The sequence below is a fragment of the Acinonyx jubatus genome, chromosome D4, assembly GCF_027475565.1.
Source record: "Acinonyx jubatus isolate Ajub_Pintada_27869175 chromosome D4, VMU_Ajub_asm_v1.0, whole genome shotgun sequence".
Classification (NCBI taxonomy): Eukaryota; Metazoa; Chordata; class Mammalia; order Carnivora; family Felidae; genus Acinonyx; species Acinonyx jubatus.
Genome location: NC_069391.1, coordinates 60875412 through 60903327, shown reverse-complemented (window position 1 = coordinate 60903327; position 27916 = coordinate 60875412). Strand labels below are relative to the sequence as shown.

At 37.1% G+C, this 27916-nt stretch overlaps 1 protein-coding gene and 1 pseudogene across 25 annotated transcripts in view; one reads left to right on the top strand and one right to left on the bottom strand.

Moving 5' to 3' along the window:
- KDM4C (lysine demethylase 4C) overlaps positions 1-27916 on the top strand; it is a 425929-nt gene that overhangs the window by 206901 nt on the left and 191112 nt on the right. For all 25 annotated transcript variants that reach the window (XR_008291191.1, XR_003416491.2, XM_027047047.2 and 22 more), the window contains one exon: positions 24858-25051. Coding sequence is in view for 23 of the 25 variants with exons in the window: in XM_027047047.2 (XP_026902848.1) it covers positions 24858-25051 (194 nt within the window). In the remaining 2 variants the exon portion in view is untranslated. The remainder of the gene's footprint in view (positions 1-24857; positions 25052-27916) is intronic.
- Positions 4407-6416, bottom strand: LOC128312205 (60S ribosomal protein L34-like; annotated as a pseudogene).

The following is a 27916-nucleotide window of genomic DNA, read 5'->3' as shown; positions in this document are numbered from 1 at the left end:
CAGAGCAGAGCCTGACTTGAGGCTCCATATCATGATCCTGGGATCATGACCTGAGCTGACATCAAAAGTTGGATGCTTAACCCACTGAGCCACCCAGGCACCCCAAGGGAACTTTTAAATATATCTATGAGAACAAAACATGGAGAAATTTTTTTCTGGGGGGGTATTCTGGGACCTCCCCCACCTCCTGGAGCTTTCAAGCATATTGTGCACCTTGACAAAATCATGGTTTTGTGAGTTCTGCAGATAGTCATTGGGAGTGGAGGTGGGGAAGGGAGTAGGTGGGGGAGGGGGAAAAACAAGGGATGGTTAGGCTTCCTGCAGACCTTCCTTCATTAATGGATTTACGGACAAAGGAAAGGGCCTTTGCACTCTTGTATACTGACTTCTTTGATTAATATTGATCTTAGAAATTATATTTCTTCCCCCCCTGCTCAGTCAGTGTAAATGTAATTATATTGTTTACTTTTCATACACTATGGTGAAAGACTGTTATTTGTCTTTGACTGGTATTACTATATGAAATGCAACCCAGGAAATCAAAGTGATATTCAAATATTATTTTTTACCTTAATTAGATCTAAATATTTTAAAACTCTGTTTCCTGTATTAAAATAATTATTATAAATTGTTCAGGTAATTATAATAATTTTCTCCCCAAATTACTTGTATAAGAGAGTACATGTACAAATGAGTAATGATTGAATAAGGATACAGATGAAATAAATCAGTATTATAATTGATATTATGTAAACAATGGGTCCATTGGGGTGTACAGTGATGGGTGTATAGTGTATTCCATATATGAAGTGGCAGGAAACAGAGAATTTTTCTGTTCTACTATTAGATCAGTTTCTTGCAAAATTTTTAAGCTTTTTTTAAGCTATTTGAAGAATCGTATGGCTCTACCATCTTGGAAAATCAATTCTGTAAAATACAAGTATTTAAGTACAGACTAAAACGTAAAAAAATTTCTTTGATTTATCACAACATTTTGAGTTTACTTCAACTTTGTTTTGTTTTGTTTTATTTATTTATTTTTTTTGCAGGGGAAAGAGGGAGACCACAATCATGGTCACATTTAAAGAGCTCAGTTGATCAAGTATATTTAAATACTTTTTGATTTTTGAACTCCTATGAGAGAGCTAGGAAAACATTTTTATATGAAGAAGACAACTTGGTTTTACTCAGCTAATAAGCAGAACTGTAGTCAGTCAAGCTTCAGCAGGCATATACAGCAGTGTGGCTACTGCTTACTAATCATATTCAACATAATTATATTCATTGCTCTGCCAGAATAACCAGTATGGACTTTTTAATGTCTGACTTCTTTAGCTTAGCATAATGTATGTTATATTCATTTACATTCATTACATTGATTCTAATTTTACTTTTTTCTAATGTACACTTTCTTTTGAGACCACAAAGAAATGCTGGTCTGTTTGGAGTATGCCAAAGAGGCTGGAATTTGGTTCAGATTTGTGACTGGTAATGAAAACTTTATAAGAGAATGAATGTGTTATAGAAGCAGAATATTCTACTCATCTTTTGGAATTTATTGTGAAGAGTTTCAATATGAATAGATCTCTTTATATTTTTTACAGTTAATTAGCACATTAGATACTTTAAAAAATGTTTATTTATATATTTTGAGAGCCAGAGAGAGTATGAGTAGGGGAGAGTCAGAGAGAGAGAATCCCAAGCAGGCTCCATGCTGCCAGAGTCCGACACTCAACTGACTGAGTCACCCAGGCACCCCAGTATTAAATACTTTTTTAGAAAAAGTTCTTAGGGACACCTGGGTGGTGCAGTTCATTAAGCATCTGACTTGATTTAGGCTCAGGTCATCGTTTCATGGTTAGTGGAATTGAGCCCCGTGTCAGGCTTCATGCTGACAGTGTGAAGCCTGCTTGGGATTCTCTCTCCCTCTCTCTTTCTCCCTTTCTTGCTTGCATGTGCATGCATGCGCGCACACACACACACACACACACACACACACACACACACACACACATGCACACATGCACTCTCTCTCAAAATAAGTAATAAACTTTAAAGGAAGAAAAAAAGGGTTTAAATTCCAGTTCGTTAACATGCAGTGTAATATTAGTTTCAGGTGTACAATATAGTGATTCAACACTTCCATTAAACACCTGGTGCTCATCACAAATGCACTCCTTAATCAGATTTCACCCATCCCCTCACTCACCTCCCCCCTGTTAACCATCAGTTTTTTCTTTATAGTTAAGGGTGTGTGTTTTTTTGGTTTTTCTTTCTCCCCCCACTTTGTTCATTTGTTTTCTTAAATTCCACATATGAATTAAATCATATGATATTTGTCTTTCTCTGACTGACTTATTCACTTAGCATAATACTCTCTAGCTCCATCCATGTCTTTGCAAATGGCATGATTTTGTTCTTTTTGATGGCTTTTAGATATATATCACACACACACACACACACACACACACACACACACACACACACTACATGTTCTTTATCCATTCATCCATGGACTATTGGGGCTGTTTCCATAATTTGGCTATTGTAGATGCTTCTGCTATAAACTCAAAATGGATTAAATACCTAGATGTGAGACCTGAAACCATAAAAATTCTAGAGGGGAGCACAGGTAGAGATTTCTCTGATATCAGCTGTAACATCTTTCTATATATGTCTCCTAAGGCAAGGGAAACAAAAGCAAAAATCAACTATTGGGACCTCATTAAGATAAAAACTTCTGTACAGCAAAAGAAACAATCAGCAATACTAGAAGGAAACATACAGAATGGGAGAAGATATTTGCAAATGACATATCTGATAAAGGGTTAGTATTAAAAATATATAAAGAGCTCAAACTCAATAACCAAAAAACAAATAGTCCAGTTAAGAAATGGGCAGAAGACATGAATAGACACTTTTCCAAAGAAGACATATACATGGCCAATAAACACATGAAAAGATGCTCAACATCACTGATCATCAGGGAAATGCACATTAAAAACTGCAATGAGCTATCACCCCACACTTGTCAGAATGACTAAAATCAACAATACAAGAAACAACAGGTGATGGCATGGATGTGGAGAAGGGGGAACCCTCTTGCATTCTTGGTGGGAATGAAAACTGGGGTGCAGCCACTATGGGAATAGTATGGAGGTTCCTCAAAAAGTTAGAAATACAACTTCCCTTCAATCCAGCAATGTCAGTACTTGGTATTTACCAAAAGAATACAAAAATACTAATTCAAAGGGAAGTGTGCACCCTGAAGTTGGTAGCATATTAAATACTTCCATGCATTGTTTGTATCTGGTGAACATGTAAAGAGCAAAAGCTCCTTCAGCAATTTTTGTAGAATCTTAATAGGTTCTATACTTCTACAAATAGAACAATAGCCTTTCAATAAATGCTGGCTTCACTAACTGCATAATGCATCTGTTTCCTAAAATTGTCTTTGTTTAACATTTGTTTGTTTAATGTTTCTTAACAACTTTTTAGATGAGGGCACATTTCCATTAAAATGATTAAATTTCATAAAAATGTGTAGCTTCTCCATTGGAATATATTGCTGGAAGTAATTGATCAGAAATTTTAACCTGTAAATCTGAGTTCATTTTGCAAAATATCATGCGTCATTCATAGTCAGCAATAACTAGGTGTAAATGTAGCAGAGAACATATTGGGAATCATATTAACACAGTTAACTGGTAACACAGTTAATGAGTTAACTGATAACACAGTTAATGAGTTAACTGTGTGGCAATTTCCCAAAGAGCTAGGCCTTTTTCTTCTGTAAGTTTGGGATGATGCAGGAAAGTTATTCCATTTATATTGAGTGGGTGGATGTTTAAGTAGATGTGAGCTAAAGATGGAGATTCAGGAGTATTAGTGGATTACTAATAACGTAACTTGTTTTAATGCTAACAAATTTTCCAGCAGGTTATTATTTACATGTGTAAAGAAAGAAGAGTGTTTAGGGTTTGGTTATAACTGAGTTAAAAATGGATAAAGGATTTAAGAATAGGAAGGGATGAAAGAGTTGCAAACCTGGTAGATTGTAGATCAGCTGGTCAAAAACAGGGTAAAGAAGGACTTATTACAGCCTTGCCAATTTAATACCCACATTCTGTAGTTAAGATTTCTGTTGGTGCTCTACCCCTGGAATTGTCTAAACATATTTTTCAATGAAGTATCTGAATTTACTGAGCATTAAATTATCTGTTACAATAAAAGGTAGTTTGATAATTTAGAATAAAATTACATTTCAGGTCTAGTTATTGATTTGGGCCTTAATTACTTATCACTATCAGTCACATTTTTGGTTAAATAAGAGGTTGCTATGCTTAATGCTGAGCAATGTCTTTGTTGCTTAATGTAGGAATAAAGAATAATTTTGCCTAATTATGTTAATGATACATTTTTCTTAATTCTTACTGTCATAGCTAAAAAACATGGGTTGTTAGAAAACAATGAAATGGAAAATACCTCTGTTCTCTTTGTTCTTTATGAAATACTCTTTCAAGGGATAGCTTGTAACATGCAAACTTTTGGGCTCTCTCAAAGCGAATAACAGTGATTCCATTGAACATGTGGCATTTCTACATTTTATGTACACTCCCGTATTTTCATACCTTATATACTTGGAGATGTAAGACATTTTTGCTGTCTGTTGGATAGGAAGTGGAGGTTACTGAATTTCTGATCTGAAATGGAAATTTTGTTGTACCTTGGAGATAATTAACTGATAACCTTCAAGAATAATAATTTATTTTGGGGAGGGCTAGATTTTGGTATAAAAAATAAGGTGTTAAAAACTAGCTTTTCGGGCTAGTATCCAAAATCTATAAAGAGCTCACCAAACTCCACACCCGAAAAACAAATAACCCAGTGAAGAAATGGGCAGAAAACATGAATAGATACTTCTCTAAAGAAGACATCCGGATGGCCAACAGGCACATGAAAAGATGCTCAACGTCGCTCCTTATCAGGGAAATACAAATCAAAACCACACTCAGATATCACCTCACGCCAGTCAGAGTGGCCAAAATGAACAAATCAGGAGACTATAGATGCTGGAGAGGATGTGGAGAAACGGGAACCGTCTTGCACTGTTGGTGGGAATGCAAACTGGTGCAGCCACTCCGGAAAACAGTGTGGAGGTTCCTCAGAAAATTAAAAATAGACCTACCCTATGACCCAGCAATAGCACTGCTAGGAATTTACCCAAGGGATACAGGAGTACTGACGCATAGAGGCACTTGTACCCCGATGTTTATAGCAGCACTCTCAACAATAGCCAAATTATGGAAAGAGCCTAAATGTGCATCAACTGATGAATGGATAAAGAAATTGTGGTTTATATACACAATGGAGTACTACATGGCAATGAGAAAGAACGAAATATGGCCCTTTGTAGCAACATGGATGGAACTGGAGAGTGTGATGCTAAGTGAAATAAGCCATACAGAGAAAGACAGATACCATATGTTTTCACTCTTATGTGGATCCTGAGAAACTTAACAGAAACCCATGGGGGAGGGGAAGGGGGGGAAAAAAAAGAGGTTAGAGTGGGAGAGAGCCAAAGCATAAGAGACTCCTAAAAAACTGAGAACAAACTGAGGGTTGATGGGGGGTGGGAGGGAGGGGAGGGTGGGTGATGGGTATTGAGGAGGGCACCTTTTGGGATGAGCACTGGGTGTTGTATGGAAACCAATTTGACAATAAATTTCATATATTGAAAAAAAAACTAGCTTTTCCAATTACTGATTTGAATTTCTGAAGGAAATATAAATTAATATATTTGCTTGTGTTTTTAAAATGAATCATTTTTGTTATTTTGATTTTTTTTAGTCCAAAATGCTTCATTTTTTTATTTAGCTTTCTGACTCTGTGCTTGTGCCTTCAACACTTTCACAACCATTTTCTGCTCATCAATAAGGAAAGCATGCTTGATCCTGTCATGAACACCTTAGCACACATGGAACCACCATATGCCCTGCTGATGTGTTTTTTCGTTTTAGACAACCTCGTAAGACTTAGGTCTCACAGCATGAACTCCTCGAAGTCAGTCTGGGTACACGCCACATATGGATTTTGGTACTTTTGCAACCTTCTTGGTATAAAGGTAAATGATTCTATTACCAGGGGGTTTGGCACAGCCTAGTTTTGTTAGGGCTGTAGTGTAGGACAGCCTACAATGGTATGTCAAATTCTGGATCATTTTGAATGCCTATAGATGCCATCCCTGGAAGAGGAAAAAAGGACTGAGTCATTTTTATTGTGTGCAGTTTTGTTTTGTTTTGTTTTGTTTTGTTTTTTTAAAGTAGGCTCCATGCTAAGTACAAAGCCCAATGCAGGGCCTGAACTAACGACCCTGAGGTTAAGACCTGAGCCAAGTTCAAGAGTCAGATACTCAACCAACTGAACCACACAGGCACCCCTATTATTAACTTGAATTTGTAATGGATCTGAGAAAGGACATCATATCACGTTTATGTAATATTCTTACTATTTTTTTTTAATTTAAATCCAAGTTAGTTAACATATAGTATAATAGTAATTTCAGGAATAGAATTTAGTGATTCATCACTTACTATAACACACAGTGCTCATCTCAACAAGTGTCCTCCTTAATGCCCTTCACCCCTTTAGCCCTTTCCCCCACCCAACACCCTACCAGCAACCTTCAGTTTGTTCTCTGTATTTACAAGTCATTTATGGTTTGTTTTCCTCTCCATTTTTATCTTAGTTTTTCTTCCCTTCCTTTATGTTCACGTTTTGTATCTTAAATTCCACATGAGTGATCATATTATATATGTCTTCCCCTGACTGACTTACTTCGCTTAGCATAATACACTCTAGTTCCATTCACAATGTGGCAGATGGCCAAGATTTCATTCTTTTTGATTGCTGAGTAATATTCCATTGTACTCCACATCTTCTTTTTCCATTTATCAGTCAATGAACATTTGGGCTCTTTCCATACTTTGGCTATTGTTGATAGTGCTGCTATAGACATTGTGGTGCATGTGCCCTTTTGAATCAGCCCTCCTAAATCCTTTAGATAAATACCTATTAGTGCAGTTACTGGGTCACTGGGTAGTTCTATTTTTAATTTTTTGAGGAACCTCCATACTGTTTTCCAGGGTGGCTGCACCAGTTTGCATCCCCACCAACAGTGTAAAAGGGTTCCTGTTAACTCTGCATCCTTGCCAACATCTGTTGTTGCCTGAGTTGTTAATTGTAGCCATTCTGGAAGGTGTGAGTAGTATCTCATTGTGGTTTTGATTTGTTTTTCCCTGATGATGAGTGATGTTGAGCATTTTTTCATGTGTCAGTTGGCCATCTGGATGTCTTCTTTGGAGAAGTGTCTATTCATGTCTTTTGCCCATTTCTTCATTGGATTATTTGTTTTTTGGGTGCTGAGTTTGATAAGTTCTTCATGGATTTTGGATACTAACCCTTTATCTGATATGTCATTTGCAAATATCTTCTTTCATTCTGTCAGTTGCCTTTTAGTTCTGCTGATTGTTTCATTTGCTGTACAGAAGCTTTTTATCTTGATGAGGTCCCAATAGTTTATTTTTGCATTTTTTCCCTTTACTTCTGGAGACATGTCAAGTAAAAAGTTTCTGTGGCTGAGGTCAAAGAGGTTGTTGCCTGTTTTCTTCTCTAGGATTTTGATGGTTTCCTGTCTTATGTTTATGTCTTTCATCCACTTTGAGTTTATTGTGTATGGTTTAAGAAAGTGGTCCAGGTTCATTCTTCTGCATGTCGCTGTCCAGTTTTCCCAACACTATTTTCTGAAGAGACTTTTTCCATTGGATATTATTTCCTGCTTTGTCAAAGATTAGTTGGCCATACGTTTGTGGGTTGATTTCTAGGTTATCTATTCTGTTCCATTGACCTATGTGTCTGTTCTTGTGCCAGTACCATACTGTGTTGATGATTATAGCTTTGTAATACAGCTTGAAATCTGGAATTATGATGCCTCCAGCTTTGGTTTTCCTTTTCAGAATTGCTTTGGCTATTTGGGGTCTTTTCAGTTCCATACAAATTTTAGAATTGTTTGTTCTAGCTCTGTGAAGAAGCTGGTGTTATTTTGATAGGTATTGCATTGAATATGTAGATTGCTTTGGGTAGTATCGACATTTTAAGAATATTTGTTCTTCTAATCCATGAGTATGGAATGTTTTTCCACTTTTTGTGTCTTCAATTTCTTTCATAAACTTTGTGTAGTTTTCATTGTAAAGCTTTTTCATCTCTTTGGTTAGGCTTATTCCTAAATATTTTATGGTTTTTTGTACAACTGTGAATGGGATTAATTCCTTGATTTCTCTTTCTGCTGTTACTTTATTGGTGTACAGAAATGCAACAGATTTCTGTACATTGCTTTTATATCCTGTGACTTTGCTGAATTTATGTATTAGTTCTAGCAGTTTTTTGGTGGGTTCTTTTGGGTTTTCCACACAGAGTATCATGTCGTCTGTGGAGAGTGAAAGTTTGACTTACTCCTTGCCAATTTGGATGCTTTTTATTTCTTTTTCTTGTCTGATTGCTGAGGCTAGGACTTCCAACAGTATGTTGAATAGCAGTGGTGAGAGTGGACATCCTTGTTGTGTTTCTGACCTTAGGAGGAAATCTCTCAGTTTTTCCCCATTGAGAATGGTATTAGTGGTGGGTCTTTCATATATGGCCTTTATGATCTTGAGGTGAGTTCCTTCTATCCCTATTTTCTTGAGGGTTTTTATCAACAAACGATGTTGTATTTTGTCAAATGCTTTCTCTGCATCTATTGAGAGGATCATATGGTTCTTGTCCTTTTTTTATTGATGTGATGAATCACATTGATTGTTTTGTGGATATTGAACCTGCCCTGCATCCCAGGTATAAATCCCACTTAGTCATGGTGAATAATTTTTTAAATATATTGCTGGATCCGGTTGGGAAATGTTGAGGATTTTTGCATCCATGTTCATCATGGAAATTGGTCTATAATTCTCCTTTTTAGTGGGGTCTTTGTCTGGTTTTGGAATCAGGGTAATGCTGGCTTCATAGAAAGAGTTTGGAAGTTTTCCTTCCATTTCAATTTTTGTGGAACACCTTCAAGAGAATAGGTATTAACTCTTCCTTAAATGTTTGATAGAATTCCCCTGGAAAGCCATCTGACCCTGGACTCTTGTTTTTGGGAGATTACTAATTCGATTTCTTTACTGGTTATGGGTCCGTTCAAATTTTCTATTTCTTCCTATTTCAGTTTAGGTAATGTACATGTTTCTAGGAAGTTGTCCATTTCTTCCAGATTGCCCACTTTATCGGCCTATAATTCCTCATAATATTCTCTTATTCTTGTTTTTATTTCTGTTGTGTTGTGATCGCTCCTTTTTCATTTGTGATTTTATTTATTTGGGTCCATTTTTTTTTTATATAAAACTGACTAGTGGTTTATCAATTTTGTTAATTCTTTCAAAGAACCAGCTCCTGGTTTCATTGATCTGTTCTACTGTTTTTTTGGTTTCGATTGCATTGATTTCTGCTCTGATCTTTATTATTTCTTGTCTTCTGATGGTTTGGGGTTTTATTTGCTGTTCTTTTTCCAGCTCTTTAAGGTGCAAGTTTAGGTTGTGTATCTGAGATCTTTCTTCCCTCTTTAGGAAGACCTAGATTGCTATATACTTTCCTCTTATGACTACCTTTGCTGCATCCCAGAGGTTTTTGGCTGTGATGTTATCATTTTCATTGGCTTCCATGTACTTTTTAATTTCCTCTTTAACTTCTTGGTTAGCACATTCATTTTTAGTAGGACTTTCTTTAGTCTCCAATATTTGTTGCCTTTTCAAATTTTTTCTTGTGGTTGATTTTGAGTTTCATAGCATTGTGCTATGAAAATATGCATGGTATGATCTCGATCATTTTGTACTTGTTGAGGGCTGATTTGGGTCCCAGTATGTGGTCTGTTCTGGAGAATGTTCCATATGCACTGGAGAAGAATGTATATTCCACTGCTTTAGGATGAAATGTTCTGAATATATCTGTTAAGTCCATCTGGTCCAGTGTGTCATTCAAATCCATTGTTTCTTAGTTGATTTTCTGATTAGATGATCTGTCCATTGTTATAAGTGGGGTGTTGAAGTCCCCTACTAGTACGGTATTATTATCAATGAGTTTGAGTTTCTTTATGTTTTTGGTTAACTGATGTATATATTTTGGTGCTATCACATTTGGAACATAAATGTTTACAATTGTTAGGTCTTCTTGGTGGATTCACCCCTTAATTGTGATATAATGCCCTTCTTCATCTCTTGTTAGAATCTTTATTTTAAAGTCTAGATTGTCTGATATAAGTATGGACACTCAGGTTTTCTTTTGTAGACAATTAGCATAATAGATGGTTCTTCATTCCCTTACTTTCAATCTGAAGTTGTTTTTAGGTCTAAAGTGGGTCTCTTGTAAACAGCATATAGATGGATCTTGTTTCCTTATCCATTATGTTACCCTTTGTCTTTTGATTGGAGCATTTAGTCCATTGACATTTAGAGTGAGTACTGAGAGATATTAATTTATTGCCATTTTATTGCTTGTAGAGTTGGAGTTTCTGGTGGTGTCCTCTGGTCCTTTGTAGTCTTTGTTGCTTCTTGCAGGATGGTTTAGTGGTCATGAACTCCTTTAATGTTTGTTTGTCTGGGGAACTTTTAATCTCTCTTTCTATTTGAATGACAGCTTTGCTGGATAAACAATTTTTGGCTTCATATTTTTCTGATTCAGCACATTGACTATATCCTGCCACTCCTTTCTGGCCTGCCAAGTTTCTGTGGATAGGTCTGCTGCAACTGATCTTTCCTTGTAAGTTAAGGACTTTTTTCCCTTGCTGGTTTCATGATTCTTTCCTTGCCTGAATATTTTGTGAATTTGACCATGATATGTCTTGTTGATGGTTGGTTTTTGTTGAATCTAATGGGAGTCCTTTGTGCTTCCTGGATTTTGATGTTTGTGTCTTTCCCTAGGTTAGGAAAGTTTTCTGCTATGATTTGCTCACATAACCCTTCTACCCCTTTTTCTCTCTCTTCATCTTCTGGGACCCCTATGATTCTGATGTTGTTCCTTTTTAATGAGTCACCAATTTCTCTAATTCTTAAATCGCTTTCTTTTGCCTTAATCTCCCTCTTTTTTTTTTCTGCTTCATTATTCTCCATAAGTTTGTCCTCTATATCGCTGATTCTCTGCTCTGCCTCACCATTCTTGCTGCTGTGTCATCCATTTGAGATTGAAGCTCAGTTATAGCATTTTTTACTTCATCCTGACTAGTTTTTATTTCTTTTATCTGCATAGAAAGGGATCCTAATCTATTTTTGACTCCAGTTAGTATTCTTATTATCGTGATTCTAAATTCTGGTTCAGACAGCTTGCTTGTATCTGTGTTGGTTATGTCCCTGGCTGTCATTTTTTCCTGCTCTTTCTTTTGAGGTGAATTCCTTCATTTCGTCATTTTGAAGGGAGAAAATGAATTAACAAGGTAAAAAAAATTAAAATTAAAATAGTTAAAATAAACAAATTAAAAATTAAAAACAACACAGATACACACAAAAATTAAATAAATGATGCTTGATCCTAGCTGTGTTTTGGTCTGGGTGTTGAAAGGGGCTTGATATATTAGAGAAAAAACGGGAAAGAAAAAAAAGGAAATTGTTTGAAAATTTGAAAAAATGAATACACTGAAATTAAATGAAATGATGTAAATAATAGAGTTTGAAAAAATTTACACAAAAGTAAAAAATGTAGTAGAAAAAATTAAAGAAAAATATTTTTAATAAAAATTGAAAATATAAATCAATTTTTTGTCTTTCTATATTCACACACAAAAAAGAAATAAAAAATACAGAAAAAGAAATTGAATAGATGGACCAGCGAAAGGACTGAAATATGATTGAAATTAGTTCATTTTCCCCTGGAAGTCAAACTATGAAGTAATTTATAGCACTAACCACTAAGCAGGTAGGAGATTTGTGTTCCTGAAGAGTAAGGTAGGCCCAGTTGTGTGGGGCTTAGTGTAATGGCTCCATTCTCCACTAGATGGTGCTGTTTACCTTACTTGGGGTGGATTGTTGTGGTGCTTTAGGTGTGTATGCACATGCACAAGAGTGGTGAAAATGGCGTCACCCAGCTACCCAGTCTCTAGTTTCGGAACTCTCTTCTCCCCGATCAGCAATTGTGCACCTATCCTTTGTCTTCAGCTTCCATCCACTCCCCGGTGTTACACTGCCCGTGACCAAGCCCCAGGCAGCACCTCCTTCCTGAGTTTTATCTCAGATGCAGCTGTTTTTCCTGACTCCTTATTTCTGAGGAACTGTGGGTTTAACCCATTATGTCCCTCTTCGGGAGGGTCTCACTGAGCAATGGTTGGGTGCAGCTGGCACATTTGTGGGACTGTGCTACTGCTGATGCCCAAAGACTGCGGCTGGGTGCCAACTCACCCCAGAAAAAGTTCATGCAATCATGTAGCAGCAGTGTTTCAGGAATTATGGAAAATCACAATACACATCTGATTCCAGGTTTCACCCCCCAACAATCTTGTTTTGGCATCAGCGAATGTGGTTGTTCTCTCAGGTCCATGGGGGCCTTTGTCTGGGGAGGGGGGCACACAACCTCTGCCAGATGTTCTCCCAACAGGGGAACCACCTCTTCCCATGTGGCCTGAAGACCCCTGGACTTCACTCTGCTCTTGTGGATTCACTCTTCTCACCAGAGCACTGTCATGTATTGAGCTGCAGAGATTCAGACTCTGTGCCTCCTCTGTTTATAGAGTCTTAGTGGAATTTAAACCCTCTCCTTTCTTCCTTCTCCCTTTTTAGTCCAGTCCCTGTAGCTGTCTCCACTTTTCCACTTTCTCTCCAGCATTTTTTTTGGGGGGGTGCTTTTCCCATATTCTCCCTCCCCCCATCTCTGTCCTCTCTCTGCAAGCAAAAACAGTTCCCTGTCCTCTACAACTCTCTCCCCCAGTTCACCTCTCTGTGCAGTGTACCTGCTGAGTTCTGTGGTTCAGGTTGTGCAGATTGTTGTGTTAATCCTGAAACCAGTTTTCTAGGTGTGCAGGATGGTTTAGTGTTGATCTGGCTGTATTTTATGGATGTGAAACACACACAAAAAAACTTCCTTGCTGTTCTGCCATCTTGGCTCCTCCCCCTGTGAATAATTCTTTTAATGTATTGTTGGATCTGGTTGGCTAGTATCTTGTTGAGAATTTTTGCATCCATGTTCATCAGGGAAGTTGGTCTGTAGTTCTCGTTTTTAGTGGGGTCTTTGTTTGGCTTTGGAATCAAGTAATGCTGGCCTTGTAGAATGAATTTGGAAGTTTTCTTTCCATTTTTATTTTTTGAAACAGCTTGAAAAGAATAGCTGTTAGCTCTTCTTTAAATGTTTTGTAGTATTCCCCTGGAAAATCATCTGGCCCTGGACTCTTGTTTGTTGGAAGATTTTTCGTTGCTGATTCAATTTCTTTACTGGTTATGGGTCTGTTCAAATTTTCTATTTCTTCCTGTTTCAGTTTTGGTAGTGTATATGTTTCCAGGAATTTTTCCATGTCTTCCAGATTGCCCAATTTGTTGGTGTATGATTGCTCATAATATTCTCTTATTATTGTTTATATCTCTGTGTTGTTGGTTGTGATGTCTTCTCTTTCATTCATAATTTTATTTATTTGTGTCCTTCCTTTTACTTTTGGATTAGTCTGGCTGGGGGTGTATCAATTTTGTTAATTCTTCCAAAGAACCAGCTCCTGGTTTCATTGATACGGTGTATTTTTTTTGTTTTTTGTTTTTGTTTTTTATTTCAATACCATTGATTTTTGCTCTAGTCTTTATCAATTCCCTTTTTCTGCTGATTTTTGGCTTTATTTGCTGTTCTTTTTCTAGCTCTTTTAGGTGTAAGGTTAGTTTGTATATTTGAGACCTTTCTTCCTTCTTTAGGAAGGCCTGGATTGCTATATACTTCCTTCTTATGACCACCTTTGCTGCCTCCCAGAGCTTTTGGGATGCCGTATATTCATTTTCATTGGCTTCCATGTACTTTTTAATTTCTTCTTTAATTTCTTGTTTAACCCATTCATTCCTTAGTAGGATGTTCTTTAATCTCCAAGTATTCATTGTCTTTCCAATTTTTTTCATGTGGTTTATTTTGAGTTTCATAGCGTTGTGGTTTGAAAATATGCAAGGTATGATCTCGATCTTTTTGTTCTTGTTGAGGGCTGATTTGTGATCCAGTATGTGATCTGTTCTGGAGAATGTTCCATGTATACTTGAAAAGAATGTGTATTCTGCTGCTTTTCAATGAAATGTTCTGAATAGATCTGTTAAGTCCATCTGGTCCACTGTGTCATTTGGAGCCAATTTTTTCTTATTGATTTTCTGCTTAGATAATCTGTCCATTGCTTTTAGTGGATGTTGAAGTCCCCTCCTATTATCGTATTGTTATCAATGAGTTTCTTCATGTTTGTTATTAATCTATATATGTATTTGGGTGCCTTCATGTTGGGGGCATAAATATTTGCAATTATTGATCTTCCTGGTGGAAAGACCCCTTAGTTATGATATAATGCCCTTCTTCATGTCTTGTTACAGTCTTTATTTTAAAATCTAGATTGTCTGGTATAAGTATGGCTACACCAGCTTTCTTTTGACGACCATTAACATGATAACTTGTTCTCTCTTCCCTTTCTTCTTCTTTCTTTCTTTCTTTCTTTCTTTCTTTCTTCCTTTCTTCCTTTCTTCCTTTCTTCCTTTCTTCCTTTCTTAATGTTTATTTTTGGGAGAGACAGAGCATGAGCACAGAAGGGGCAGAGAGAGAGAGAGAGAGAGAGAGAGAGAGAGAGAGAGAGAGAATTCAAAGCAGACTCCAGTCTCTGAGCTGTCAGCTCAAAGCCTGATGTGGGGCTTGAACTCACAGTTGTGAGATCATGACCTGGGCTGAAGTCAGATGGCTAACCAACTGAGCCACCCAGGTGCCCCTCTATCCCCTTACTTTCAATCTGCATGTGTCTTTAGGTCTAAAGTGAGTCTTGTAAGCAACATATAGATTTGTTTTGTATTTTTATATATTCTGATACCCTGTGTCTTTTGATTGGAACATTTTGTCTGTTGACATTTAGCGTGAGTACTGAAAGATATGAATTAATGTCATTGTGTTGCCTGTTGAATTGGTGTTTCTGATGTTCTCTGGTCCTTTCTACTCATTGTTGCTTCTGGTGTTTTTTGTTTTGTTTTGTCTTTTCTCCACTCAAAGCGTTCCCCTTCAAATTCCTTGCAGGGCTGGTTAAGTGGTCACAAACTCCATTAGTTTTTATTTGGGAAACTCATTATCTATTCTATTTTAAATGACAGGCATGTTGGATAAAGAATTCTTGTCTTCATATTTTTCTGATTCAGCATGTTGAATATATCCTGCCATTCTTTTCTGGCCTGCCAAGTTTCTGTGGATAGGTCTGCTGCAAACCTGATCCGTTTTCCCTTATAGGTTAAAGACATTTTTTCCCTTGCTGCTTTCATAATTCTTTCCTTGTCTGTGTATTTTGTGAATTTGACTATGATATGCCTTGCTGATGGTTGGTTTTTGTTGAATCTAATGGGAGTTCTCTGTGCTCCATGAATTTTGATGTCTGTCCTTCCCCAGTTTAGGAAAGTTTTCTGGTATAATTTGCTCACATCAGTCTTTTGCCCCTTTACATCTTCATCTCTTATGATTTGGATGTTATTCCTTTTGAATAAGTCACTGAGTTCTCTAAAACTATTGTTATCTTTTGCCTTTGTTCCCCCCTCCCCTTTTTTTCCTGCTCGTTATTCTCCATAATTTTATCTTTAAATCGCTGATTTACTGTTCTGCTTCATCTTTCTGGCTGTCGTGGCATATATTTCAGATTGCATCTCGATTATAGCATTTTTAACTTCATCCTGACTAGATTTTATTTCTTTATCTCCACAGAAAGGGATTCTATGCTCTTTTCCTTTTCAGCTAGTATTCTTATTATTGTGGTTCTAACTTCTAGTTTAGACATCGTACTTATATCTGTATTGATTAATCCCCTGGCTGTTATTTTTCCTGTTGTTTCTTGGGGTGAATTCCTTCATTTTGTCATTTTGGAGGAAGAAAAAAAATAATAAAGTAAAAAATAAGAATTAAAAACAAAACAAAAAAGCAAATAAAGGAATCTAAGTTCTAGGTGTGTTTTGGTCTGTTTGTTGAAAGAAGCTTGATACACTAGAGAAAAAAGGGAAAGAATAGAAAAAAGGTAAAATTTTTTTTAAAAATTCAAAAAATTTTATGTAATAAAATAGAATAAAATGAAATAAGGAAAATGAAATAGAATAAAAAAATTAAAAAATAAAAAAATAAGTAAAAAGTAAAAGTAAATTTTTCTCTTTCTGTATCCAAGAATGAGAAAGAAAAGGAAGAAAGGAAAAGAAAACAATTTAAGCACAAAAGAAGGAATGAAAAGAAATTAGCAAACAGAATGAGTCCCGAATAAAGTTATATCCAGTTTCTCCTAGAACTGAAATTGTGAGGCACTCTAAAGTCTTGTACAGTAAGCAGGTGGAGTGACTTGTGCTGGTCTTCAAAGGGGATGTGCTTGGAGAGAGCAGTTGGGGTGGGGCTTGGTGTAATGGCTCTGTTCTCCACTAGGTGGCTCTGCTTATTATCTTGGATCATGCACGGGAGAGGTGGAAATGGCTTCATCCAGGTCCCTAGTCTGTGGCACAGGAATTTGACTCTCTCACTGATTATCAATCAAGCACCCCTCCTTTGTCTTGGGCTTCTGTCTACTCCCCCCTCTACCCTGTCCATGTTCAAGCTGTCCACCTGCAAGGCAGCTCCTCCCTCCAGAGTTTTATCTCAAATGGGGTTGTGTTTCACAACCCTTCGCCTTGTAGACCCCTGTGGCTTGGACCCACACCGACTCTCTGGGAGCGGGTCTTGCTGAGCAATGGCAGGTGCTGGCTTACTCCAGAAAACATTCGTGGATTGGGCAGTAGAAGAGGTTCAGAGATTATGGCAAACCACAACACACAGTGCCAGGCTTCACTGCACTCTGCTATCTTTGTCCCAGTACCAGCAAACATGGCTGCTCTCCAGGGTCGCCTGGGACCTTTTTCTGTAGGGAGGCCTTAGGGCCTCTACCAAATGTACTCCAAGCAGGGGAACCACTTCTCCCCATGTGGCACATGGACCTCTCAGACCCCACTGCCTGGTCCTGGGGATTCACCCTTCTTCCTCACCAGAGCACCTCCAGGCACTGAACTCCAAAACTTCAGACTCTGTGCTACACTGTTTATAGCATACTTGTGATATTGAAACCCTCTCTTTCTTCCCATCAGTGGTTTTGGGGAACAGATTTCTTGTTCATTCCCTGTGTTTTCACTCTTTCTCTATCTTTCTCTCCAGCTACTTTTGGGGGGAGTGCTTTTCTTTCATGATTGTGGTGTGCCACACTCTCTACCTTTACTTTTCTCAGTCCTCTCTCCACAGAAATAGCTCCCTCACATGTTAGTATTCTTATTACAAAGGACAGTGTTCTTAGGTTTAGACACACTAACAACTCTGGTGTCAGCAGAAAATGACAATATGTGCTTTATTTTGACAATTCTAAATCTTTGAGACAAGAGTTGCTATTATTGCCTCCTCCCCACTCTTTGATTGTCTTAAATCAGTAAATCTGTTTCATCCTATGTATTGGGCCCTTTTCATAATTGTTGGGAAATTAATAATTTCTTTTTTATGCTTATTTAGTTATTTTGAGAGAGAGAGCTCCCACACACAAGTGAGGAAGGAGCAGTGAGAGAGAGAGAGAGAGAGAGAGAGAGAGAGAGAGAGAGAGACAGAGAATATATCCCAATTGGGCTCCTCACTGTTAGCACAGAGCTCAATGCAGGACTTGATCTCATGAACCATGAGATCATGACCTGAGCTGAAATAAAGTCAGATGTGTAACCGCCTGAGCCTCAGAGGCAGCCCAAGGAAAATTAATAATTTCTGGGAAAGAGAGTAATTCTCTTTAAATTTAAAATTTTCTATCTGTTCTGTATATTCTTTCTGTTCTGTATGTTCTGTAGTTAACATTCATTGGAATATTGTATGTGAGAAAGAAGAGGACATTTCCCTTTTTTTATTGGAAGTTACTCTTTATAATCCTGAGATTCAAGTGGATATTATCTTATGTCTCTCAAAACTACATACATGGAGGCAGCTAATAGCGAGCTGTTTTTTTAAAATTAATTAATTAGGTTTTAAATTTACATCCAAGTTAGCATATAGTGCAATAATGATTTCAGGATTAGATTCCTTAATGCCCCTTACCCATTTAGTCCATCCCCCCTACCACAACCTCTCAAGCTACCCTCTGTTTGTTTTCTATCTTTAAGAGTCTCAAGTTTTGTCCTCCTCCCTGTTTTTATATTATTTTTGCTTCCCTTCCGTTATGTTCATCTGTTTTGAATCTTAAATTCCTTATATGAGTGAAGTCATATGATATTTGTCTTTTTCTGACTAATTTCGTTTAGCATAATACCCTCTAGTTCTGTTCATATAGTTGCAAATGCTGAGATCTTATATTGAGAAGAAACTCTCCCCTTCATTTTGGTTATAGGGGAGAAGTCACATGAATTCAACCCCCACCCCCATCTAATCCCACCTTACAGTTTCCTACTTTTGGCATCTTGCAGGATAAGTTTATGTCATGGCATTTCCCCTCATAAATGCCGGACTTCTGGGCCTTCAGTTTTAGTGATTACTTGAAAATGGAAGGCAAGGAGTTTAGATGACTGCAACATATGTCCCAACCAGGAGCTGGATGTGCACAGCACTGGTTCCACCCATGAGAAGGACTCAGTTTTCTTATAGTATCTCTCAGTAAACCAGAAGTCCATGATTGCTCTTGATTCTTCAAAACCACTACACAGTTCTTATTGACTCCTAGGGCTATTTGTTAGACATGGTAACCTGAGTCTTACTTCCTCAATTGATTCAACTTTCCCAGTAAGGCCAGATTTAATAATACTACGAACCCCTATTTTCTTGTGGTCAGACCAGTAGTAGGCTATTTTTGTAAGGTTTATCCTATTAAAAATTTTTTTTGAGAAAGAAAGAGAGTGTGACAGGGTAAAGGCAGAGATAGAGGGAGACAGAGAATCCAAAGCAGGCTCCAGGCTCCAAGCTGTCAGCAGAGAGCCCGATGTGGGATTTGAACTCATGAACTGCGAGATCATGACCTGAGCTGAAGTTGGATGCTTAACCGACTGAGCCATCCAGGTGCCCCATCCTATTTTTTTTTAAAAAAAGGCACTGATAGAACATTTATTGCAGTCTGAGTAACTGTTTTACAAGTATGAAAAGTTTAAGCAGGTGGAGTGACCTGTGCTGGTTTTCTAGGGGATATGCTTAGAGGGCACAGTTGGACGGGTTTGGTGTAACGGCTCTGTCCTCCACTAGGCAGCGCTGCTTAGCTTATTGGGGTGGATCATTGTGGTGCACAGGCACGTGTGTGGGAGAGGTAGAAATGGCTTCACGCAGCTCCCTAGTTTCTGGCATGGGAACTTCATGATCTCACCGACCCGCGATCAAGCACCCCTTACAAGTACGAAAAGTTTAGTCTTTTTATCAGCCCCTTGGGTTAGTGAAAATTTTTATGCCAGTTTTTCAGATGAGAAAACTGAGGCACAGAGAGGTTCAATAAGTTGATTAAGGTTACACAGCTAATGATGGTGGGGTTTGAATCCAGATTTTTAAGTACCATACTATGCTGCATCATAGTGTGATCTTGTAGTTCAACAAATTGATACCATTTTCTTCTTTTTCTCATCTTCCAAGGTACTATAAACCCAAATAGAATTTTAAAGGAATAATTTAACATATTTAAAGGAATAATTTGTATATTATTTTTTATACTGTTGAATAGATAGCAATTTTTGTTGCATTTTTGTTATTTAGAAAACTTTAATATGCATGTGTTTTCTTGTTGGTTTAATCCCTCAATTAGTGTATCTTACATAAAACATGACAGCATCTTTCTGAATCCCCAGTATATTAGTTTGTTAAGGCTACTATAACAGCCTGAGCAGATCCTATTGGCTCAATCTTCTTTACTCTGACTTTTTCCTTGGAGTGATTCTTCTTTCATTTCATTCTGTCTCTGTTCCTTTAAGTCCACGGTAGCAACATTTTTGCTGGTATAAAAATCTCAAAAACTGTGTTGGCTCTCTGTGCAGTTCATGGCTGCCCAAGCCATCAGACAGAAAGGTCCTCCACACTTCTTTCCAGGGTAACGACATCTCTATCTCTAGTCCAGGCTTCTTCTGAGATGGTTGAGTTGATCTGTAATTCACATGCTGAATCTCCTTAGCAGATGTTTGTCCTAACAAACCATTGGCCTGGTCTCTAGAGCACACTTAGGTGGATAGGCTGACATGTTTGTTTTTGCTTAGCAGTTCCTTCATCATTTTGTTTCTTCCCTCTTCAATCTTACAATAAACAGCAAAAAAACAAGATCCACCTTTCATGCTTTCCTTGGAAACATCCTCAGCTACATATTCAAGCTCATCACTTACAAGCTTTACCTGCCGCCCAACAGAAGAACACATTTCTGCCACTGCATAACAGAGATCAAGAGATCGCCTTTCCTCCAGCGTCCAATACTGTGTTCCTCGTTTCTTTTTCTTTTCTTTTTTTCACATTTATTTATTTTTGAGATACAGAGCACAAGTGGGGGAGGCGCAGAGAGAGGAGACATCAAATCCGAAGCAGGCTCTAGGCTCTGAGCTGTCAGCACAGAGCCCGACCCAGGGCTTGAACCCACAAACCATGAGATCATGACCTGAGTCGAAGTCGGACGCTCAACTGACTGAGCCACCCAGGTGCCCCTGTGTTCTTCGTTTCTATCTGATACCTTGCTGAAAGCAACTTTAACAAAGTTTATATGTCTAGCAACATTCTGTTCATGACTATATATGTATTGTTTATGTTGACAAAGTTTCTTTACCCTTTTCTTCTCCAAAGCCACTTCCACATCTTTTTAGGCATTTGTTCAGCAGTAATGCTTGCCAGTACCAAAACTTTGTTATTACTTTTCTAAGGCTGTATTGTTTCTGAGGACTGCTGTAACAAAGCACCATAAACTGGATGGCTTAAAACAACAAAAATGTGTTGTCTTACAGTTATGGATGTTGGAAGTCCAAAATCAAGGTGCCAGAAGGTCTGTCCTCCCCCTGAGATCCTTCCTTGCCTCTTCCTGGTTGTGGAAGTTAATCCTTGGTGGTCTTTGCCTTGTAGATATATTACTCCAGTCTGTGCCTTCATCTTCACATGGCCTTCTTGCCTGTGTGCTGTGTCTCTTCTCATAGTGATACCAGTCCTATTGGATTAAAGGCCTATCCTACTCCAGTATGATCTTAAGTCATTACTTCTGCCATAACCCTGTTTCCAAATGGGATCACATTCTGATATACTTGGGGTGAGCACTTCAGCATACTATTTGAGGGGGTCACAATTCAACCTTTAACACCCTCATAATCATAACAACCATATCAAGTTGCTATTAGGCTTTTCTTATTTTAAGGCATTCTTTCCTTAGTTCCTTCCTAATTAGCATTTAATTTTTATAAATAGACTGAAAAGCAGAATCATTTCACACATTTTTTCCTACCTTCAAAGCCTTCCTTGTCAGACATTTGCACATGGAAGTATTTTTTTCATAATTAATTAGCCATCCTGTGTGTCATGAAGAAAATATGTTAAAGGAATACCTCAGTTTGGGTGTGTTAAGTATTTTATCATTTATTGTGGTTATGTGAAAATTCCAATTCTAAGATTCAAACAACTAAATTAATATTTTCTGTCTTAGAAAGTTGTTGAATTTTAAAGTGTTTTCATCTTTAAGTTAGATTGTTGTTTTTAGTATAAATGCTAACATGAATTTGACTTTTTGGGAGATAGGAACAAATAGTCATGACTCTGTAATAAGTCTTAGGGTACTGAAATATGGAAGAATTCAATGCATACAAGCTTCTGACAATTCTCTCTAAATTTGGACTCTGCATTTTTAACCAGTGTGTGTGTGTGTATGTATTTATATTTATATAATTTATTATATATTTTATTATATATATTTATATAATATATTATATATTTATATATTTATGCTTGTATATTTAAACATATGTATTTAAATATTTATTTTTAAGAGAGAGAGAGCGCGCGAGACATATCATGAGCAGGGGAGGGGCAGAGAGAGAGGGAGACACAGAATCCAAAGCAGGCTCCAGGCTCCGAGCTGTCAGTACAGAGCCCGATGCGGGGCTTGAACTCACAAACTGTGAGATCATGACCTGAGCCGAGTCAGATGCTTAACTGAGCCATCCAGGTGCCCCAATATGTGTATATTCTTAAAAGAAGCAACAAGAATAGCTATTCTTATTAGTACTTTGACTTGATATCACAAATAGTTTGTTTGAAAAGTATTATCTATTACTGATTATTGCTCTTTGTACCAATATGTAATGTGCAAGTTTCTTTATTTCTAAATGGGACTGCTAATGTTATTCTTTCCTACTAATAAAGGTATGTGTTACGTTCTCTTAAATGATCTCATTTAATTTTCATTGGGGTTTAGATGAGTGTTACTATTTGTCACTAGTAACAAGAATAGATTTCTCTGTCCTGCTGAATTTTACTATTTTTGACTGTGACATTATTCCTTGCATAATTTTGGGTATTTTTTTGCCTGTTTATTTCTAAATTTGGAAATAACACTTACCTGTTGTCTTTGGAGTGAGTTGAGCAATCAACTGAGGGGTAGATCTTGTTGCATGTTTGCAAAATCTAGGACTTCTGGGAGAGGGGTAGGGGAAATTAAAATGAATTTAAACAGAATTCTCCTTTCCTAATGTAACTGAATAGTGTCTATATTGTTTACTCCCTTATTTTTCTTCATGAAGTAAGTATTAGTAACATTTGAAGAAAATAAGAAAGTTTCTGCTGATGAATCTGAACTTCTATTTCTACCTTTAGTGAAAAGATTGCATTTTAAACCAAAATATCCTAAAATTTCTCAGGATTTCCATTTTCCATATTTCTAACCCAAGATAATTATAGCAAAATGTTGTAGAACTTTCTCTATTCCTAACTAATAATATAAAACAGAGTTGTAGTTAAACATTACTGCATTCAGAGGAATAATTGGTTCAACTTACAGTGTTTAGGATGAGTTTTTTTTTGTGGGGGGGGGAGTTCAGATAGCAGAACAGCGAGCAGGAAGGCATTGTGGTAGGAACAGGGGTACTGAGTGAAGGAAACGTCTGGTGCATTTGGGCTCTCTTCAATTCCTTGCGTTGAAGAGGAGTATTTATGTTGATTTGCAATGGGAGAGAAACTTGGAAATCTCCCTGGCAGAGTCAAATCTTGCATCCCTTGAATGCCAGACTTAGGAGTCTAGACTTTATTCTAACGGTAGAGGAAGTTAGATTACCGTTGAACTCAGAAATGAAAGATTACAAGATATGTGAGGGGGATTAAAGTGGTAGCTGTAAGAGTGAATTGGTGCTAGGAGCTACTGCAGGCAGAGAAATGAATTAGTTTTGTTTGCTAGGGTGTATTGTCTGCAAGTAAAGATGGAAGGAGTCTGGATAAGGACTTTACTCAGGAGACATTTAAAAGGAAGGTCTAATAGCAGATGATGACAGGGTGATGACAGTAGAGGAGAAGGGAGGGATTAGGAAATGCTGACTGTGAAGGTAGGAGAATGGAAGAATCATGGTATCATTGATTACAGAATATTTGTTTACAGCTGAAGAAGTTATTTTAGGCAGGTTGACTGTAGGGTGTTTCCTGAACTTTCAAAGCATTGTATCTGTCAAGATTTGGACTCTAGGGGTGGCTAGTACAGGCTGGAAAATTAAGGCTTTGAAGTTAATTTGGATGGAGATGATGATTTTATCACCAAAATATTGAGAGACTTATTGTTTCAAGGCTGTTGAATCAACCAGGCTCTTGCCATGTTTGCCAGGGATTGTCAGGGCCTGTTAGTTACATCTTTGAGACTACTTCTGTACCACCATTTGAATGATATCTGACATGTTACATGGCATCTTGGCCTAGACACAGTTTAACCTTTTGAAGTCTTTATAAGAAACTTGTTTTATAAGATAGAACTTCTGACTATGTATTCACAATAATCAAAGTTCTGGTAGATTTAAAATAATATTTTCTTTGAATTTCTGCCCTTAACACTATTCGGTTTTCTTAGTTACATATTTAAAGAGATGGTGATGAGTGTCTTATGGATAGGACATAGAAGAGAAGTCATTTTTTTGCTTTAATTATTGGTTAATTTGTGAGAGTATATTTATTAACAAGCATAAATGTGATTAAAGTATATATCAGAGAAAATTTATCTCAGTTCATTGGTTGAATTTTTCTAATCAAACATTAATTGGCTACTTTTATTCATTGGAACCTAGGTTTTCAACTTTATAGACCTTCCAGCATTCAGTATATTGATACATACTTATGATGAGAGGGTAATTGTTCTGTTGCAGGCATGCTTTCAAAAGTGTGCTCATTCCTTTCAGTTGTTCTTGATACACAGTTCCTGATGAACTCTGTACTGCATTCTCTCATCTTATTTTTTCATTTGTAAATGTGAATGTAGAGGTTGTCACCTCCATTCAGAAAAAATTGAATTTATCATTCACTGAATGTTAAAAAATGTAAAACATTACCCTCAAGTATGTAGTGAGTATTCATGTATGGTACAAAGTATGACTCGGTGTGACTTTATGTAGCCAGTAAAATGTTTAAAGCATTTGATCCCTGTTGTGTTTCAGTGCACCTGCAGGAAAGACATGGTGAAAATTTCAATGGATATTTTTGTGAGGAAATTTCAGCCAGACAGATATCAGCTTTGGAAGCAAGGAAAGGATATATACACCATTGACCATACAAGGCCTACTCCAGAATCCACACCTGAAGTAAAAGCATGGCTGCAGAGGAGGAGGAAAGTAAGAAAAGCATCCAGGAGGTAATGATTTCTTCCCACCCCATTCCACTTCTACCTACTCAATAAAAATGGGTCATTGAATGTGATGTTCTCAGAAACTATGTATTTGCTTTTTCCTGTTTATTCATCATAAATTTACTTAATATCTTACTGAAAATTTGAGGGAAAGTATAATTCGTAAGCTGTGTAATAAGTAGAATATAGGAAGTGGGGGATATAATGTGTTTGTGAATATTCCTGACATGCTATACATGGCATATAGAACAGTCCTGGATGGCCAGGGCCATTTCTTTTAGGTGGGCATCTTGCTATTTTAAAATCCATTGAATAGGGTGTGTGTTACGTTGCTCAGGTCCTCAGGCAACTTTTATTTTCAGGCTCTTATATTTTCTTGGTTTATGTTAAACTTTTGTTCTCCAATATTACTCATTGTTTTTCTTTCAGACTGTAAAAGTAATATTTGGGCATTGGGGAATATTTGTAAAATAAGAAAAAGAATAGTGAAGGAATCCCAAATCACCCATAACATCATAATCCAGAGATAACAAGTTTTAACATTTGGTAGATATCCTTTACATACGTATTTATTATGTAATATTACATACTTTTCCAAAATTGGGGCCATGCTCTGTTAACCCTTTGATTACCAGTTTTGTGTGTTTTTTTTCATATAATTAAATGATTTGGTTCAGCATAATATTTAATGCCTGCATGTATTTAATCCCTTGTTTTTGGACCTGTAGCTTATTTGTAGCTTTTTTTTTCCCCATTAGCTAAATAACAATGTAATTTCAAATCTTTGACCACACTTCTGGTATTTATTTTATTACTCTGACATTTATTTTCTGCTATTTTAGAATTGTAGTGGGTAGAAGAAACTTAAGAACGTGGAGTCACACTTCTGCATTTTATAAGAGATATACCTGAGGTGCAGAATTAGTAGCAAAAGTAAAACTCAGGTGTTCTTATTTTACCCTGCAGTTTACAGCAATGATTTTCAAACTGTTGGGTTTCAAATTTATTTAGTAGGTTAGGAACAACATTTTTAAATTAGGAAGTAAAGTAGAATAAAAAGTATCATAGTCCTTCCCTGCAGTAAGGGTAAGTATTAATTCATGATGTGTGAACATGTGTGTACGTGTGTGTTGTATCACTATCTAAAGTATATAACTTATAATTGGCTGGTTGTACTAAAAAATGTTTGGGAAATACTGATATAGAGAGTCATTGCCAAAAAGCCTACCTGTGGGAGGAGGCAATAGTCAATCTGGGTTCAGAAAAAACACCAATAGAACATCTTGAGAATTGTTCTTTAATGAACAGAAAACACAATACTTTAGGTGAATGATCTGGTCTTCTAGTGACTAACTATAGTGGCCTTTTTGGGTTGACAGAGAACATAGATCTATGACATTGGACATATTTGAAATGCCTTTTCGTAGGTTAAAATAATCAATGGACTTTGCTCACACAGTTAGAAAGCCTCATGTTTAGAGGGGGTCATTGATTATGCACAGCCTTGTGGCTTGATCCTAGACTTTTCTGCTTTCCAGGAAATTTAAAACAGGGAATGGTTTATTGAAATCTCAAAGAGAGATCAACCATGTTATTTTACAAGTACTATGCCATTCGTGATGTGACAATTTCCCACGTTGCCTATGCATGGGTTTTCAATAAAAATGATAGTGATGATGATGATACCAGTACCATTAGAAGTAGAAGTCAAAGCTAATTTATGTTGGTTATCCTTGGCTACTCCCTCTATCTCAGAACCTTGCCCACTCTGACTTCTATAGTGCATAGTGTTGTGGGGTGTGTGTGTGTGTGTGTGTGTGTGTGTGTGTGTGTGTGTTTGGACATGGAAATACATGTTGCTTAGATTTTAGTTGTAATTATTCTTAAATGATAGTGTTGGAAATGTGTCTTTTTTATGAGAGAGAGCCCGTGTGTGCATGCCTTGTGAGCAGGGGAAGGGCAGAGGGAGAGAGAGAGAATCTTGAGCAGGCTCCGTGCCCAGCATGGAGTCCAACTTGGGGCTTAATATCCTGGAACTGTGAGAGAATGACCTGAGCCAAAATCAAGAGTCAGATGCTTAACTGACTGAGCCACTCAAGTGCCTCAGAAATGTGTCTTATACAAAAGGTATCTACAACAAAGACATCAAGTGACTTTCTGGAAAATACTGAGAATAAGACAATTAAAATGGCATCCGCTCTGAAAACAAGAGTTAGATGTAAGATGTTAAATACATATAGTTAGCCTGTCTCCTGTCTTAATTCCTTTAGCTAATGATGATTTGGCATTTAATTTTAATGATTTTCATGCATACTTCAGAATTATGCAAAAATCAGGGATGTGTTCACCTTAGAATGTAAATAATCTATTCAGATTTTAACAGCAGGTTATAGAGATCGCCTCTTTTCCTTTTGCTTTCTTCATTGATTTATTTTCCCCATGTCATCATTTTTCACTTTATTTTTATTTTCAGACTTCTTTTAGTATTGTTATAAAATGTTAGCAATGACATTTTCCCAATAATATTTAATAATCAATTATTTACAATTGTTTTAATTTTCACTTTTAGTAAATTGTTATTAAAACTAAGATTTCAGGGGCGCCTGGGTGGCGCAGTCGGTTAAGCGTCCGACTTCAGCCAGGTCACGATCTCGCGGTCTGTGAGTTCGAGCCCCGCGTCAGGCTCTGGGCTGATGGCTCGGAGCCTGGAGCCCGTTTCCGATTCTGTGTCTCCCTCTCTCTCTGCCCCTCCCCCGTTCATGCTCTTCTCTCTCTGTCCCCCCCCCCAAAAAAAAAAGTTGAAAAAAAAAACACTAAGATTTCAATTTCAAATCTAATCTACTAATTGTGAAGATTATTTTTGCATAATGA